This window comes from Ictidomys tridecemlineatus, chromosome X (assembly GCF_052094955.1).
Source record: "Ictidomys tridecemlineatus isolate mIctTri1 chromosome X, mIctTri1.hap1, whole genome shotgun sequence".
NCBI classification, from domain to species: domain Eukaryota; kingdom Metazoa; phylum Chordata; class Mammalia; order Rodentia; family Sciuridae; genus Ictidomys; species Ictidomys tridecemlineatus.
The window spans coordinates 102,654,739-102,669,744 of NC_135493.1; the positions used below are offsets into that span (position 1 = coordinate 102,654,739).

The window sequence follows — 15,006 nt, forward strand, 5'->3', positions numbered from 1 at the left end:
AGAAATTAGAAAATTAGAAATGAATGGGCATATTGTTAGGAGAGGATAAATTTATGAAGGAGAATTTAAAGCTTTTATGCTAAATTATAAACCAAGTTAGGAGAACAATACAAACCTTAGGCCTCTTACTTTTATTCTTTTCATAGAAAAAAAATGAAATAAGTGCTTGGAGTATGGATTTTCTAAGCATATATGAATGCAAGGAAGACCTGAGAGCTAGGCAGTCTGGTCGGCTGTGTAAAATGCACAGCCCAGGATAATATGTGTATTATCAGAAAATTCGGTAGCAATCTGTGACAAAGAGAACCTGATCCTATTATTGAAAGAACAAAATATTGAGTTTCTTGTGTATGAAATGCTTATTTACATTAAAAACTTTCAGTTGAAATGGTTAATGGAATCATGTAAAAGACACCATTCTTTCCCTATGCTGGATTGCAAGGGGCAAAAATGGCCATTTTAAGAGGTCAACATTATTTTCACTAAATAGCTATCAAATACTTTCTGATCCCCTAGTAGAAAGCTTCATGACAGAAGGCTTGAGGAAGAGAAAGCATTAAATAGTACATACAACAATTGTGAAAGGTAATAAATACAATCGAATGAGCTTTATTTGTCATATTTAAGTCTTGTGCTTAACTAAATCTATTAATGGTCACTCAATATTTTTAGGACCTCCTAAAAAAACTCAAGGCCTATATTCTATTTAAAGGATTCCAAGGAAGATAATACAAGCTTACCCACTACACATTTGAATACTGACAGTTATTATAGTCTAGTTTTGTTCACTTTTAACTATATTACTTTGTTCTCTTCATTTAAAATCCATTCTTAACTGTGGTACATTTTAATCAATTCTTTCTAGTTACTTAAACTGTCATTTCTCTTGAGGGCCCTGTGCTTGATTCTGGCAGTGGCTACTTCCCATGAGATTTAAGTTGGGGACTTTAGGATACAATAATGGTTTCCATAGGTATAAAAAGCAGCAAGAAAAAGACTCATCACAACCAAGAAAATAAGAGGGAAAAGATGACTATGAAAATAGAGGGCTTATAGACGAGATCTGCATTTGCTGCCCAGCATCTACTCCTCCTAAGTCTAGAACCAGTACCTCAAATTCTCTTTAGTAAATCAGGTCTCCTTCACCCTTAGCCTTTTGGTTTACCTGAGCTTTGACCCTACCTCTAGCTCCAATATTGGGTCTGGATCTCAGGGGTTGATTCAGAAGAAAATATGTGATCAAAGAGCCCAAGAGAAAGTTATAGGAAGTCTGCAAGCACAACTCTTCCCAGCTAAGTATGCCAGTGTCTGGTGTAGGTAGGCCTGCTACCCTCATGAAGGGAGATTTCAATGTGCCCCATCAGGAGCTATCTGGGAAAAGACAGACTTGAGGGGGATCTCTGAATTTGAAATCAAACAACACTTAATAGCACTATGCTACCCTTAGATGACTAGTTGTATTAGCAAAGTAATTCCTTTTTCCCCCACTTCACTTAATTGGAGTTTTCTATTATTTTATACCGATCGATATGGTAGTGATATCATCATAGAGGTGGCAAGATCTCTTATGCCCAGGGAACAAGGGCAATCCACTTTATACGTACATACAGTGAAAATACTGTATGACTGTGGGAAAAAAAAGTGGAACTTCCTCTCAGGCAACCAACCCTAGCAGGTATTACTAGCATAGAAAACAGTAAAGTGGAAGAATTCGAAAAATTTTAAATTTGTGATATGTAACATTAACAGGCACATCTCAATCCTCAGTGTTTCAAACTACAGTGAGGTATGAGTTTAAAAATCAATTTAGTGGGTCTGATTGCCTAATTTAAAAACAAAATAGGATAGATTAGAATGGTAAATACTGAGTTCAGTGCACTAGATAAGATAAATATTATGAAACTTTTGTTTTAGTTATGTGGGTTGCTGAACCACAATGTAAAATATAGTTCTTGCCAAAAGGACATGAACAGGGTCTGGGGATGTGGCTCAAGTGGTAGCGCGCTCATCTGGCATGCGTGCGGCCCAGGTTCGATCCTCAGCACCACATACAAACAAAGATGTTGTGTCCGCCGATAACTAAAAAAAAAAAAAATTTTTTTAATTCTCTCCCTCCCCCCACCCTCTCTCTCTTTAAAAAAAAAGGACATGAACAATACATTTGAAAGCCATTGCTCTAGCCCCTTTATTTAAGGACTTAAGCCTCTTAGACCAGTGTTTTCTCGTATTTTAATAATGGACATACCATTCACCAGGAAGCTTCATGATGGGCCCCATTCCCTGAAATTTTGGGATAGTAGGTCTGGGAATGGGCCCAGACCTAAATAAGTGTCCTATCTTGAAAAACACTGCTAGACTCCATAGCAGTGGTTCATATTTAGAAAGCAAGCCAAAACCACCTGAAAAACTTTGATATCACATATTTAGGCCCTATGCACCAGGATACTGGTTACAGGCCTAGATAAAACCTGAACCTCTGTACTTTTGTGTAAGAGGATTTCAAGATATCTAATATATTACTAAAACTTGAGAACCTCTTTCATAGGATGTGTTCTTTATAATATTAGATGGGTTTCAATCTCTTAAAAAACTGATATTTTGATGGCTCCCTGAGTCCCAGTGGCTCTGTGACTCTACTGTTCCTTAACAAGGATCACTCTAGTAACTGGGCTTTTATTCTTCACATGAAAGTTTGTAGTTATAACTGACAACAGTGGTGCTCAGCGTGTTAATCCTCACCAGAAAGAATCAAAGACTGCATGTGACATCATGAACTACAAGTTCTTTGTTTGGCTTTGTCACCAATAGCTTTGTGACTTAGACCAGTCTTTTACCCTCTTGGTCTGGATTTCCTAAATACAAAATAAGGAGACCAGACTTGATGGTTTCTGAAGTCTTTCTCTTTCCATTGTTCCATGCTCACAAAAGGCTGTCATAATATTTACTTGGTTTTTATAGCCAAAGACTTTAAGGCAATTAAAATGCATGGAATGAATTAGTAAAATTGCCAAGGAGATGTGTCAGTGGTTGATAACTACCAAGCAATTCACAAATGCTCATAATTAATTGAATTAAAAACAAAAAAATTAGAAAACTCATTAAAGAAGCTAAGATGAACAGAATTAGATTTGCAAAATAAGAGATCAAAAGCCAAAGAGAAGACCCCAAGCTGGAGGACTAAGGTGCTTGTGCAAGTACTTTCTGAGAACAATCAAAAGAAGACAGATCCAGATCTGGCAGCAGCAGTCAATTTCCCCCAACACATCTGAGTTGGAAGGCTGGGACATAAGCAATAGCCAGAGCACCAATACCTGAGGAAGTACCAGCAGCTGGAACTGAAGCACCAGAGGGAACAACGGCAACTGGAACTGAAGGGCCAGGAGAAACTGGAGCAGCTGGAGCATTAGGAGAAATAATGGCAGTTCATGCTAGAGATGGCCAGGTTCAAGGTCTATTTACTCTTTTTGACCACTTAGGAACTTTAGATCAGTTGGGCAAGTTCATCAGAATGAAAATCTTTCTACACATGTTGAGTGTAGAAAAGGAAGAGATATGGAGTAGAAGGGGAAAAAAGGAAAGGCAGTCTGAACATCTGGTTCAATAGTATTTCCATTTGGATGAAGACCAGGTAAATATCTGCTTCTTATTCAAAGTGACTCTTTCCTACCTGCCCTCATGCATGCATCATAGTTAGAAAAGTGGCTCAGTTGATTATTGACCACTGAATTGAAACAATGCATGATGTTATGAGGGTGTACATCCCCAAGGGATGTTAGAAAGGAATGCTAAGGAGCATACTACAATCTGTCGTGGCCATCTGCTATAAGACACAAAAGGGTTCCTTTGGGAAAGCATAGCCCCAAGAAAGCACTTTCCTAGTAAGGTAGCTGGAGGTAAAGGCCACCTCCACAGAAAGGAATAGCATGTCTATAAAGAATAGGGAATTGCTAACTTCCAAAGTGATTAGGAAAAAAACAATTGAAGGAAAATAGATACCAGGGAGTCCAGACGATCGTACACCTTCTTCTAGAAGATATGTCCTTTATCTACAGTAAGTATATTGGAATTAAATGGTCCAGACTATCAAATGAATAAGTTTAAAAAATTGGATGATCTGAAACATGTATGTATAAAATAAAGTCATATCCAACACATGTCAGATTTAGTACTGGGAAAAGTTTTAAGAGTGAAGAGAAATGTAGTAGCCTCAGTCCACGTGAACCATGGTTTAATTATGTAGTAATAGTACAGAGAAAGACATTATTTAGAAGTATTTAAAATAATAAACCTCACAAATTTATATAATTTGGGGATTGTCAGAATAATAGAAGGAAAAAGCACCTAAGAAACAAAATAAAAGCTAAAAATCAAACCACTAGATATCATCTAAATTACTTTCAGCTGACCAGAAACAAAGGCAAATAGTAAATCTCCACTGGGAGGGTTTGTCCTGAAGAACTAGCTTGAAAAGAAGTGAAATGACTGGGAGACTCCAGCTTATAGAAACACATCTTAAGCCAGGACCAACAGTTGCACACCATCTTATCGAGTTTTCCCCATTAATATAATTGTAAAATATATCTAACTACTGTTTACCACTTGCCATAAGTTAAATTATTAAGTTGGGTAAGAGGTCATTTGTGAGGGCTAAGACACTATACTGATGACTGTACCTTACTTGATGACATTTTGAGAAATAGGTGGGAAAGTGTGGAGGTAAGGAATAAATTAAAACCTATTTCCTCAAGAGGTAGGGGTGTGTGTGTGTGTGTGTGTGTGTGTATAAACACATGCACATGGGGCAGAAAGGAATCTACTTTGGCTCTTAGGTATATAAAAGCCAAAATGCCAATGACAGGCCCAAGTGTAGGTGACCCCAGATAGGCTTTTTATTTCCCCTAGGAAAATGATCCAGTTATAAACCAATCACTTTACTTGGCATTCTGAATTTAAAGGCTATTGGCTAGTTCAGAACAGTAGCCATGGGTAATACCTACTGAAGTACCTTATAATCTGCCAGAGTTAAAGTACCTTACATGAATTAACTCACTGATCTTCACCTTACGCCTACAATGTCCACAGTTTAACTGTCAAAGGAAAAGATATAGAATAGGTGGAGGTGGAAAATCCAGAATCTGAACTCGGACTCTTGAATCCAGAATTAAATATCTATGATGTGGGTCTTAAATGGGATAAAAAGAAATATTAAAGATTAAAGACCTCAATGTTGAAAGCTAAGACTTTTTTTAAAATTTAAACTATCCAGTGTTGAAGAATTCAATCACTACAAAATACAGTAGTATTACTTTTCTCAGGATTCAAGGAGTTACAAAGCTTTCAAAGAATTAGGTAATAAAAGTCTTGAAGTAATTGAGAATAAAGTTTGATGAAGCTGAATGTCCTAGATTTTACAAAGATAAAATATCTTCTCCCTTCCAAAGAGACAATAACAGTGCCCCCCACACACACACAGACACACACACACACACACACACACACACGCATGCATGCATGCACGCACACACGCACATGCACACAAGTACACTTAGTAGTTTTAGGTGATTTGCCATCTCTGGTTTTCTTTCTTTCATCTCTGGTTTTCTTTCTACAAAAAAATATAAAAGCATTGAGCTCAAGATTCATTCAGATCTCACAGATGATGAGAGGTTTAATAACTGGCTCAGAATTAACTGATAAGTCAAAAAAGGAGGGCAAGAATGAACAATGTTTAAAATTTAATAGTTGCACAGTTATATTATAGGGAACTTTAAATCCAACATGTTAGAAAAAAACTTCAATACCATTTAAATACGGAAAAAGTTTTACAAAGAAATTATTTTTGTGGATGGTTTTTCAATACACCAAAAGTGTTTAACCAGTGACTCTTGTCTCACTGGATATTATCCTTTATTATGACTGATTTTTTATGACTGATATTTTTACATTAAAACATTAATTGTGTCTGTAGAAAGCTACCATAGTGAGAGTCATATTGTACTAAGTGTATCGTGTATAATAAACAATTGCAGTGGTGAGTGACCCAACCTGGCCAATAAGGGGAAATTCTTCAAAAATCCTAGTTAAGTTTGGACATTTTACTGGTAGCATTAATGAAATGAGTGTGTGTGTGCACATTTAAATATTATGGACTCAAGACTTCTCTCACTCTGCATTTGAATCACTTGGATAAGTTTTGTGTTTATCAGTTTAGTGTATGGTTTGAAGACAGCAAGGCATGTAGACCACTAATAAAAGTTGAATTTGGAAGGAAAAGGCTTAGAAAATTGAGTGGGCATAAGAAATCTTTTGGAAAAGAATAGCAGTGAAGATAATGCTAAAAGGGAAAGAAAAAAGTTACAGGGAGACAAGGATAACTGAAGAAAAGGGAGAGAAGTCAAAGGCCTGCTTCAGATTCAGGGCCCCAAAGCTCTTGTGACTCCACCAATGAAGTCATCATAGTAAATGGCTGCATTATGGCACAGTGGCACTAGAATTTACCTTGTTAATCTCAGAATTAACGCATAAACTATAAAAAATACAGAACTTCTAAAGCAAACCATCTGTACTTCAATGGACCATCAAAACTTTTCTCCTATACTTATAATTGTTATCTATTAGAAAAGATATCAGTAAACAAACACATCTTTATTGCAATCAAGAACAAATAGCTTTTCTCAATATTCAACTTCCTCTCAATAAACCTATGCCATCCTATCCACAGTACCCTGGAATTCTTTTATCTTGATTTCCCTGTTACCATACTGGGGATGAAGGTATTTATTGTTTACCAAGGATACCCCAGTTATAGTATAAGGCCACATAAAAGGTAATTTTGTTTAAAAAAAGAGAAACATTAACTGCTCATCTCATTTTCTTGTTTGTAATAAATATTGTTCATCAGTTACTTAATTTAGTAAAAGACAAAAATGAAGATGGACCTAAAGTGTCAGAAATTTACAAGAAGAGGAGACAAGGAAGAAAAAAAAATACAAAGAGTGTTGTGGACTGAAAGTTTATATACTACCAAAATCAACATCTTGAAATCCTAACCCTAATTTGATGGTATTAGGAGGTAGCCCTTTGGGAGATAATCAGGTCATGAGGGTGGAGCCTTCATGAATGGAAGTAGAGCCTTTACAAAAAGATAGAAGAAAGCTGGCTTTCTTGCTGTCTTTTACCAACCATGAGGATACAAGTAGAAATGTATAAATGTACAAATCAGAGAACAGGGCCTCACCAGACACAGGATCTTCTGACAACCTTGATCTCAAACTTGTAGCTTACAGATCTGTGAGGAGTAAATTTGTGCTTTATAAGCAATCCAATCTATAATATTTTTACTATAGCAGCTCAAACTGATAGTGGGGGAGAGGGAGGGGGAGGGAAACGTACATACTATGATATAAATAAAACCAAAGTAGCTCAAAGACAAATGTATGTGAAAATCTGCTTCCAGAGGGCTGAGGATATAGCTCTGTTGGTAGAGTGCTTACATCACATGCACAAGGCCCTGGGTTCAATCCCCAGCATGACAAAAAAAAAAGAAAGAAAGAAAGAAAAAGAAAGAAAGAAAGAAGGAAAGAAAATAAAATCTGATTCCATCAATCCCACCTTTAGAATAAAGATTCTAAAGTTTTTATATTATGATGGTATTTTTAACTGAAGACTTACATGAAGATATGACACCTTAGTGTTTTCTTTGAAGAAATAAAACCGGATGTAGAATCTATCCTTGCAATTACTTGGTGATTTGGTTTTCTAACTAATTACTTCTCTCTCCTCCTGTTCTGTTCCCCTTTCTCCTTCTAAATTCCAAATTCATATCCTTAGGAACTTCTGAGACACAGAGGCAAGGACCTCTGGTTGGTGTGTATACCTGGTTTGTCATTATTTGTTTAGGGGTCATCACAGAACTTGGAACATAAAAAGGCACCTAAATTTCCATTGCATAATTTTATATTCATTCTATAGTGAATTCACATAAAATAAATTGATATGACTACATCTATTATCAACTTTCAAGTCTACATATTGAACAACCAAATTTCTAATGGCCCAGAAATCAGATTTGATCTCAAGTCTAATACTTACCTCATCCAAAACAGCTACTTTTTCCTATTTTTTTCATCCCAGATTGGTATCCCTTATATATGACTTAATTATCTTCCAGTATCTCAGGATAGAAATCTCACATCTCTGGGGTTTTTTTCCCTTCAACTTTATACCATATCCAATATGCAAACATACAGGCTGTATATTTCCTTTTCTTCATTCTCATTGGATTAAGTAACTCACTGGCATTTTTAAAAAATATTTTTTAGTTGTTGATGGACCTTTATTTTATTTATTTGTACATGGTGCTGAGAATCGAACTCAGTACCTCATGTATGCTAAGCAAGCACTCTACCACTGAGCCACAACCCCAGCCCTCACTGGCAGTTTTAATTGAATCTTTTGCTAGAATTTATGGCAGAGAGAAGATTCTTGTCATTTTATATACAACTACATACATATTTAGATTTATATGCTACTTGTGTGCACAAGTAATCCCAGCTACTCAGGAAGCTGAGGATGGAGGATGGCAAGTTCAAGATCAGCCTCAGCAACTTACAGAAACCTGTCTCAAAAAAAAAAAGAAAAAAAGAAAAAATTGCTACTTGTCCTGTTTCGTATTCCCTTCCTTCTTTTAAAATATCATTCCACTTATTATATATCACTCTTCTTTTAATGCTTACAAAATGCATCTTTGATAACACAAGGACCTTTAAACACTATAAATTCATTTACCAAATTCCGTTCACATAGAACTATTACCAAATGTGTTAATTCTAAAAATGTTTTAAGCATCAAAATGAGTTATCACTTTATACAGTCAAAATCTGCATATTTACCCTTCCTAGTGGTCTGCATTCCTTCCTGAATTTCCACATTTCCATTTGAGATTATTATTTTTGTTCTTAACACTGTTAAGCTTTTCCTTTAGTGGGCGCTACAATATGAACAATGTGGTCTCCCAAAAATTTGTATGTTAAGACCTAACATCCAAAGCAATAGTATTACATAGTGGGACCTTTGGGAAGTGATTAAATCACAAGGGCCAACTTTTATGAATGGATCAGTGGCCTAAAATAGAGGCTTGAGGAAACTCCCTTGACCCTTCAGCCATGTCAGAATACACAGAAGGCAGTTTATGAAGAAAAGTCCCTGATCAGATATCAAACTTGCTGCTGCCTTTGTTCTTCTTGAGTTTAGAGATTTCCAGAACTGTGACCAACACATTTCTGTTGTTTATAAATTACTAGTCTACAGTACTTTGTTTTTGTCTTGGCCTTTATATTTTACTTTCATTTCTGAATGATATTTTCATTGGATCTAAACTCTAGGAGGGGGGCTGGGGATGTGGCTCAAGCGGCAGCGCGCTCGCCTAGCGTGCGTGCAGCCTGGGTTCGATCCTCAGCACCACATACAAACGAAGATGTGTCCGCCAAGAACTAAGAAAAAATAAATAAATGTTAAAATTAAAATGAATATTTTTAAAAAAAATTTAAAAAATAAATAAATAAATAAACTCTAGGAAGATTTTTTTTCTTTCAGCACTTTAAAGATTATTTCATCACATCATGACTTTGCATTGTTTCCATTAAGAAATCACCTAAAACTCCCCAGTGTTGCTATCTTGAAGATTATGTTTCTTTTTCCTGTGGTTACTTTAACATTTTCCTTTTTGTCTTCAGATGTCAGTATATGTTTATATATGATATTTTAAGTATTTTTCTTGTCTGGGCACCATAATGCTTCTTGAATCTGCAGTTTGATATCTTTAACCAATTTTGGAAAACTTTTTCTAATTTTCTTTCAAATATTATTTCTTCCTCATTTTCTCTCTCCCTTCTTTCTGGAGCTCCAATTACAATGTTTTCTCACCTTAGCCCATTTTTTTTTCTGTATTTTCTAAACTTTCCTTTGTGTTTCAATCTGGATATTTACTTCTTATCTCTCTTTCAGTTCATTGGTTTGTTTCAGCTGTGTCTATTCTGATGTAAAATGCATCAAGTGAGTTCTTAATACAGCTCTAAAATTTCCATTTGTTAATTAATTTCCAATTCTTTGTCAAGAATATCAATCTTATCAATTAATTCCTTGCACATGTTAATTATTATTATTATTATTTTAAATCTGATGATGCAGTGGCACATGCCTGTAATCCCAGTGACTTGGGAGGCTGAAGCAGGAGGACTGCAATTTCGAGGAGAGCATCAGCAACTTAGCAACACCCTGCCTCAAAATTAAATATAAAAAGAAGTGGGGATGGGGGCTGCGGATGTGGCTCAAGCGGATGTGGCTCAAGCAGTAGCGCGCTCGCCTGGCATGCGTGTAGCCTGGGTTCGATCCTCAGCACCACATACAAACAAAGATGTTGTATCTGCCGAAAACTGAAAAATAAATATTAAAATTCTCTCTCTCTCTTAAAAAAAAAAGTGGGATGTAGCTCAGCAGCAAAGTGCTCCTGATACAATTCCTAGTACCAGAAAAAAATCTGATGATTAATATTGGAATTTCCTATGAGTTTAGCTTTAATATCACTCTTTCATGTTGGTTTTCATTCCTGTCTTGTTTTGTTTTATATGTGTGGCTATTTTTGAAAAGTAGACATTATCTCTAAAAATTTCCATATGTAATCTATGTAATGTTGTCTTTTACCAAGAAGTGGTTTACTTCTGTTTCTGAAAGGCTAGTAACATTAGCAATCTCAAATAATATTAATTCAATCAGAGTTTCATATTATTTTAATCTTTAGGATTTGACTCTTCACGGTCCCAATCCTAAGTCTGGGATTTTACCAATACTCATCCCCATTCTTGGTAGCACCTGACTCCATTTTTTTCACTCCTATCTTTATGAATCTATAAAAAGTGCTGCTTAGTCTCTCAGATCCTCCTTTCAGAACCCATGGATATCATTAGGGGATAAGCAACCCCAAATATCAGGCTTAACTCTCAGGGCTCCCTTTCTCTATTCTATCTTGGTCCCATAACTTATCATTTCTCTAGTAACCTTCTTTCTAGTCCCTCTGAATTTCATTTCATTTTTCTAGCCGTTTCTCAGTAGAATGATGTGTTTGAAATAACACATCCCACCCATGGCATGTTAAACTCTCCTTCATGACCCTTTTTGTCCCAAGGTGTCCAAGGTATTAAGTCTACTATTCTGTGCATGGTTGTCAGTGTGCTCTTACAGATCCAAATCTATCCAAACTTGAACACACATTTTGGGCTTAACTTCAACTAAAAGCTACATGATATTAAATAAGTTATAGAGGTTTCTGTAATTAATTCATAAAATAAGTCAGTCTAGTAAATCTACTTCACAGGGTCAGTACAATCCTACTATAATAGCAGTTACGACTTATTGAGCATTATCATCACTATTAGTTCTATTAAAAACAATATGTAAGTCAACCTATGCTTGAATCTGATCAATTTTCATTCTGGTAAAATATATACAAATATTTTTAACTTCAAAGCTTGGTCATGCTGTTCCTCAATTTTCCCTTTTCCTAATGCCATCCAATACATGCTGTAAAGTCCAAATTAAGATGAACCTCTACTATAACAGGCATGGAAAAAAATCCATACTGATATGGACTTGTCCTAATTCCCATCCACTTAACAGGACACAATTATCAACTACTCCCTAATTTTCTGTTGTTCCCTTTCCAAAACTAGACTATAAAGTACTTGCCAAAACAACCAATAAAGATTATATTATAATAATATCAAACATATTAGAGGTTCTCAAAACATAGATGTACCTCAGTATAGAAAAGGAAAGCTCTTCATTTGTGATAGGTACATTTGAATATTCCAAAGAACACAGAATAGAGGAGAGGTACAGAGGTAAAAGAAAAGGAAATAAAAAGCACATAATAGAAAACTTTTGTGAAAAAGTATTTACTTAAAGTCTTCACTGTAAACCTGACTTCAATTAACCTAGTTGCATTATTTAAATATGATAATTCAAATTGAGATAGGTAAGAACAAGAGGGGAATACACTCTTGGATCTTTATCCATAACCTATTACCTCCTAAAATCTTTCCCTACTGTCCCCAACTTCAACAATGTTTGAACTATGCCCTTCTATTACCCTTTTAATCAAATTCTACCACAGAAACAAGATAATACCAAGATGTCTCCAAGGATCTTCCACAAGAAACTCCAAAAAAATTGACCATACTTATGACTAGAGGAAAAATACTACACCCTAGCAGTCCTACCTCAGCTTCGCAATGTAATGCTAGCTCCTTTCTTTATTCAGCCTGAATTTTCTCTTAATCAGTTGGTGTTCCCCTTTCTCTTCAAGGAGAAACTACCACTGCTTTTATCTTCCCAATTAAAGCCTTGACTGTGTGTTCATAATCTTTGACCCAGTTTCATTTCTATTGTCACTGGGTCAGGAGTTCCCATCTCTGGTATCAAAATTCCAAAGTTCCATTTTTACAATTCAAAATTTAGAATTTAATAGGCACTTTCTGGTTCCCTGAATAGGCCCTTCCTTTCACTAGGGGAAAAAAGTAAAATTCTACTGTGAATTCTTTTATCATTTATGTTCTCTCAGCATCCATTTTAAATATGTTTAACTTTCTCATACAGGGCTTAGTCACCTTTGACACATTTCTAGTTCAACACCTTATCTTGGTTCCTGGACATAGGTGTTCCAGATATTTGCCTTATATCACTTTTTCCTGGTGTCCACCTCCCTAAGGGACAGTACATATGGCCAACTTGACTGGCCCCACTGACCTTCATGCCCCACATGGTCTGTACAAATATGCCAGTGACCACCTTTCAGTAAGAATGACTTCTTTAAACTTGTCCTTGCATTAAACCCATAAAACAGAATTCCCCACAGGCAATCTATTTGAAAAAGTTTTGGATACAATTATGGTGTTGGCCCATAGGTCCCTCCCTGCCTAAGTTACCTGATCTCTATAAGTATGGCCTCCAGGCATGTGTATCTCTAGGGACCAGAAATAAAAATATCATTATTTCTATCTTATGATTCTCCTAATCATTTAAGGGGTACTCCCCATTTTAAAGATCCTAAGTTACAACAAACCCTAACTAGTTCCAGAAGTTAGCTAATATTAATATATGAAAAATATTCCCCTAAATACCAGTTATTAAAATTATAATAGTTTTGCTTTATTTATTAAAAAAACCCAGCTCATATTTTTAAAAAAACAGTTTTTACCCTAAGTGTTAAAGTCTTTCATTTGGATTAAACTATCATTACAATTATGAGTGAAAAATTGATCAAAAAATAAAGTATGTTCAAAATTTTGATAGGTAATTATAATTCAAAACTCATGTCTTCATGAGCTAAATGGCTGCTCCTCCTACAATTACTTCATATATTCAAGTATGAAAATAACCAACTGCTAGAATAAAGAAGATTCAACCTAAAAAAAGAAAAAAAAACCTGCTCATGACACTGAGAAAAAAAGGTTTTAAAAAATGTACTTTATGTGATAGAATCTTTGGTTACAATTTTTTGAAATTTTTTGAGTATTTTTTATCACAAATATAGAACATACACTAAATGTTTTCTTATAAACATTAACATTTAATATCTTAATTTCTTTTAAAAATATTTTTATTAGTTATTCATGGATCTTTATTTTATTCATTTATTTATATGTGATGCTGAGAATCGAACACAGTGCCTCACACATGCTAGGCAAGCACTCTATCACTGAGCCACAACCCCAGCCCAATATCTTAATTTCTTTATGAAAGAATTTATGGTACTCTTACAATATACCCTTTTCACATACCGTTTGCTTTAATATTTCTTTATCCCAATCAAAACTAATGTAACTATATTACTAAAATAACTATAAAGTAAAAATAGCTCACTCTAGTTGGGTGGGGGTGCAGACCTGTAGTTCCAGCACTCAAGAGCCTAAGATATCCAGACCAGCCTGGGCAACATAGCCAGAGCCATTCTCAAAAGGAAAATAAAGGCCTACTCTATAAATCAATCCCATCTCTGACAATTTCTACTTCATTCCCTATCCTACAACCTGTTATTTTACCGATTTAAAAAATTGTGCTTTGCTATTTCTGACAGAAGTGTTTTAATGATTATAGACTTAGAACACAATTTTCCTTTTAGGAAGTGGCAGTATCATTCAGTGTTCACTAATTATTACACGCTACAAAAATAACCATGGTCATGTATATCTAAGATGTGATATCTAAAATTAATATATTTGAGATTTGAGTTGTTTAACCCATGCCAGAATGGCAAAATTTGTAGCATAAGCAGCTAAAATTATGATATTTCATTTTTTATAACCTCAGAAAAGTAAATCGGATTCTTAAAGGAAAGAAGAAGTACACAAGCACTTTATAGATAGGTGACTATGAACATCTGTAATTTTGATTTGAGGGTAGGAAGATGTGGAATCTCATTTAGATATCATAAAAACAGGAATTATAAAACAGTTCTGGTAATAGTCACCCATGTTTTTTTTTTGGGGGGGGGGGCTGGGGATGTGGCTCAAGCGGTAGCGCGATTGCCTGGCATGCGTGTGGCCCAGGTTCGATCCTCAGCACCACATACCAACAAAGATGTTGTGTCCGCCGAGAACTAAAAAATAAATATTAAAAATTCTCTCTCTCTCTCTCTCTCTCTCTCTCTCTCTCTCTCTCTCTCTCTCTCTCCCTCCTCTCATTCTTTAAAAAAAAAAATAGTCACCCATTTTTGTAATACAAATAATCAACAAAAAGAAAGAATATGGGAGAAAGTTAATTCAATGTGTGAATAAGTATGATCTGAATATTATAAATATTATAAATAAATAATATTATAAATAAATATTCAGAATTCTTCTACTCATCCCAGATTATATAAAACATGACTACACACTTTTTTAGCAAGATATTTTAGTGTGACCACATTTGTAAGTGGAAGAGGCCCTGTACTTGACCTCCAAGCATAAT

At 35.2% G+C, this 15,006-nt stretch overlaps 1 protein-coding gene across 9 annotated transcripts in view; it reads right to left on the reverse strand.

The window, feature by feature from the left end:
• Gk (glycerol kinase) overlaps positions 1-15,006 on the reverse strand; it is an 81,171-nt gene that overhangs the window by 43,857 nt on the left and 22,308 nt on the right. For 5 of the 9 annotated variants that reach the window (XM_040272158.2, XM_013360272.4, XM_021728997.3 and 2 more), the window contains exon 5: positions 3,312-3,395. The exons of the other annotated variants lie outside the window; for them this stretch is intronic. In XM_040272158.2, the coding sequence (XP_040128092.1) occupies positions 3,312-3,395 (84 nt within the window). The remainder of the gene's footprint in view (positions 1-3,311; positions 3,396-15,006) is intronic. 9 annotated transcript variants of the gene reach the window in all.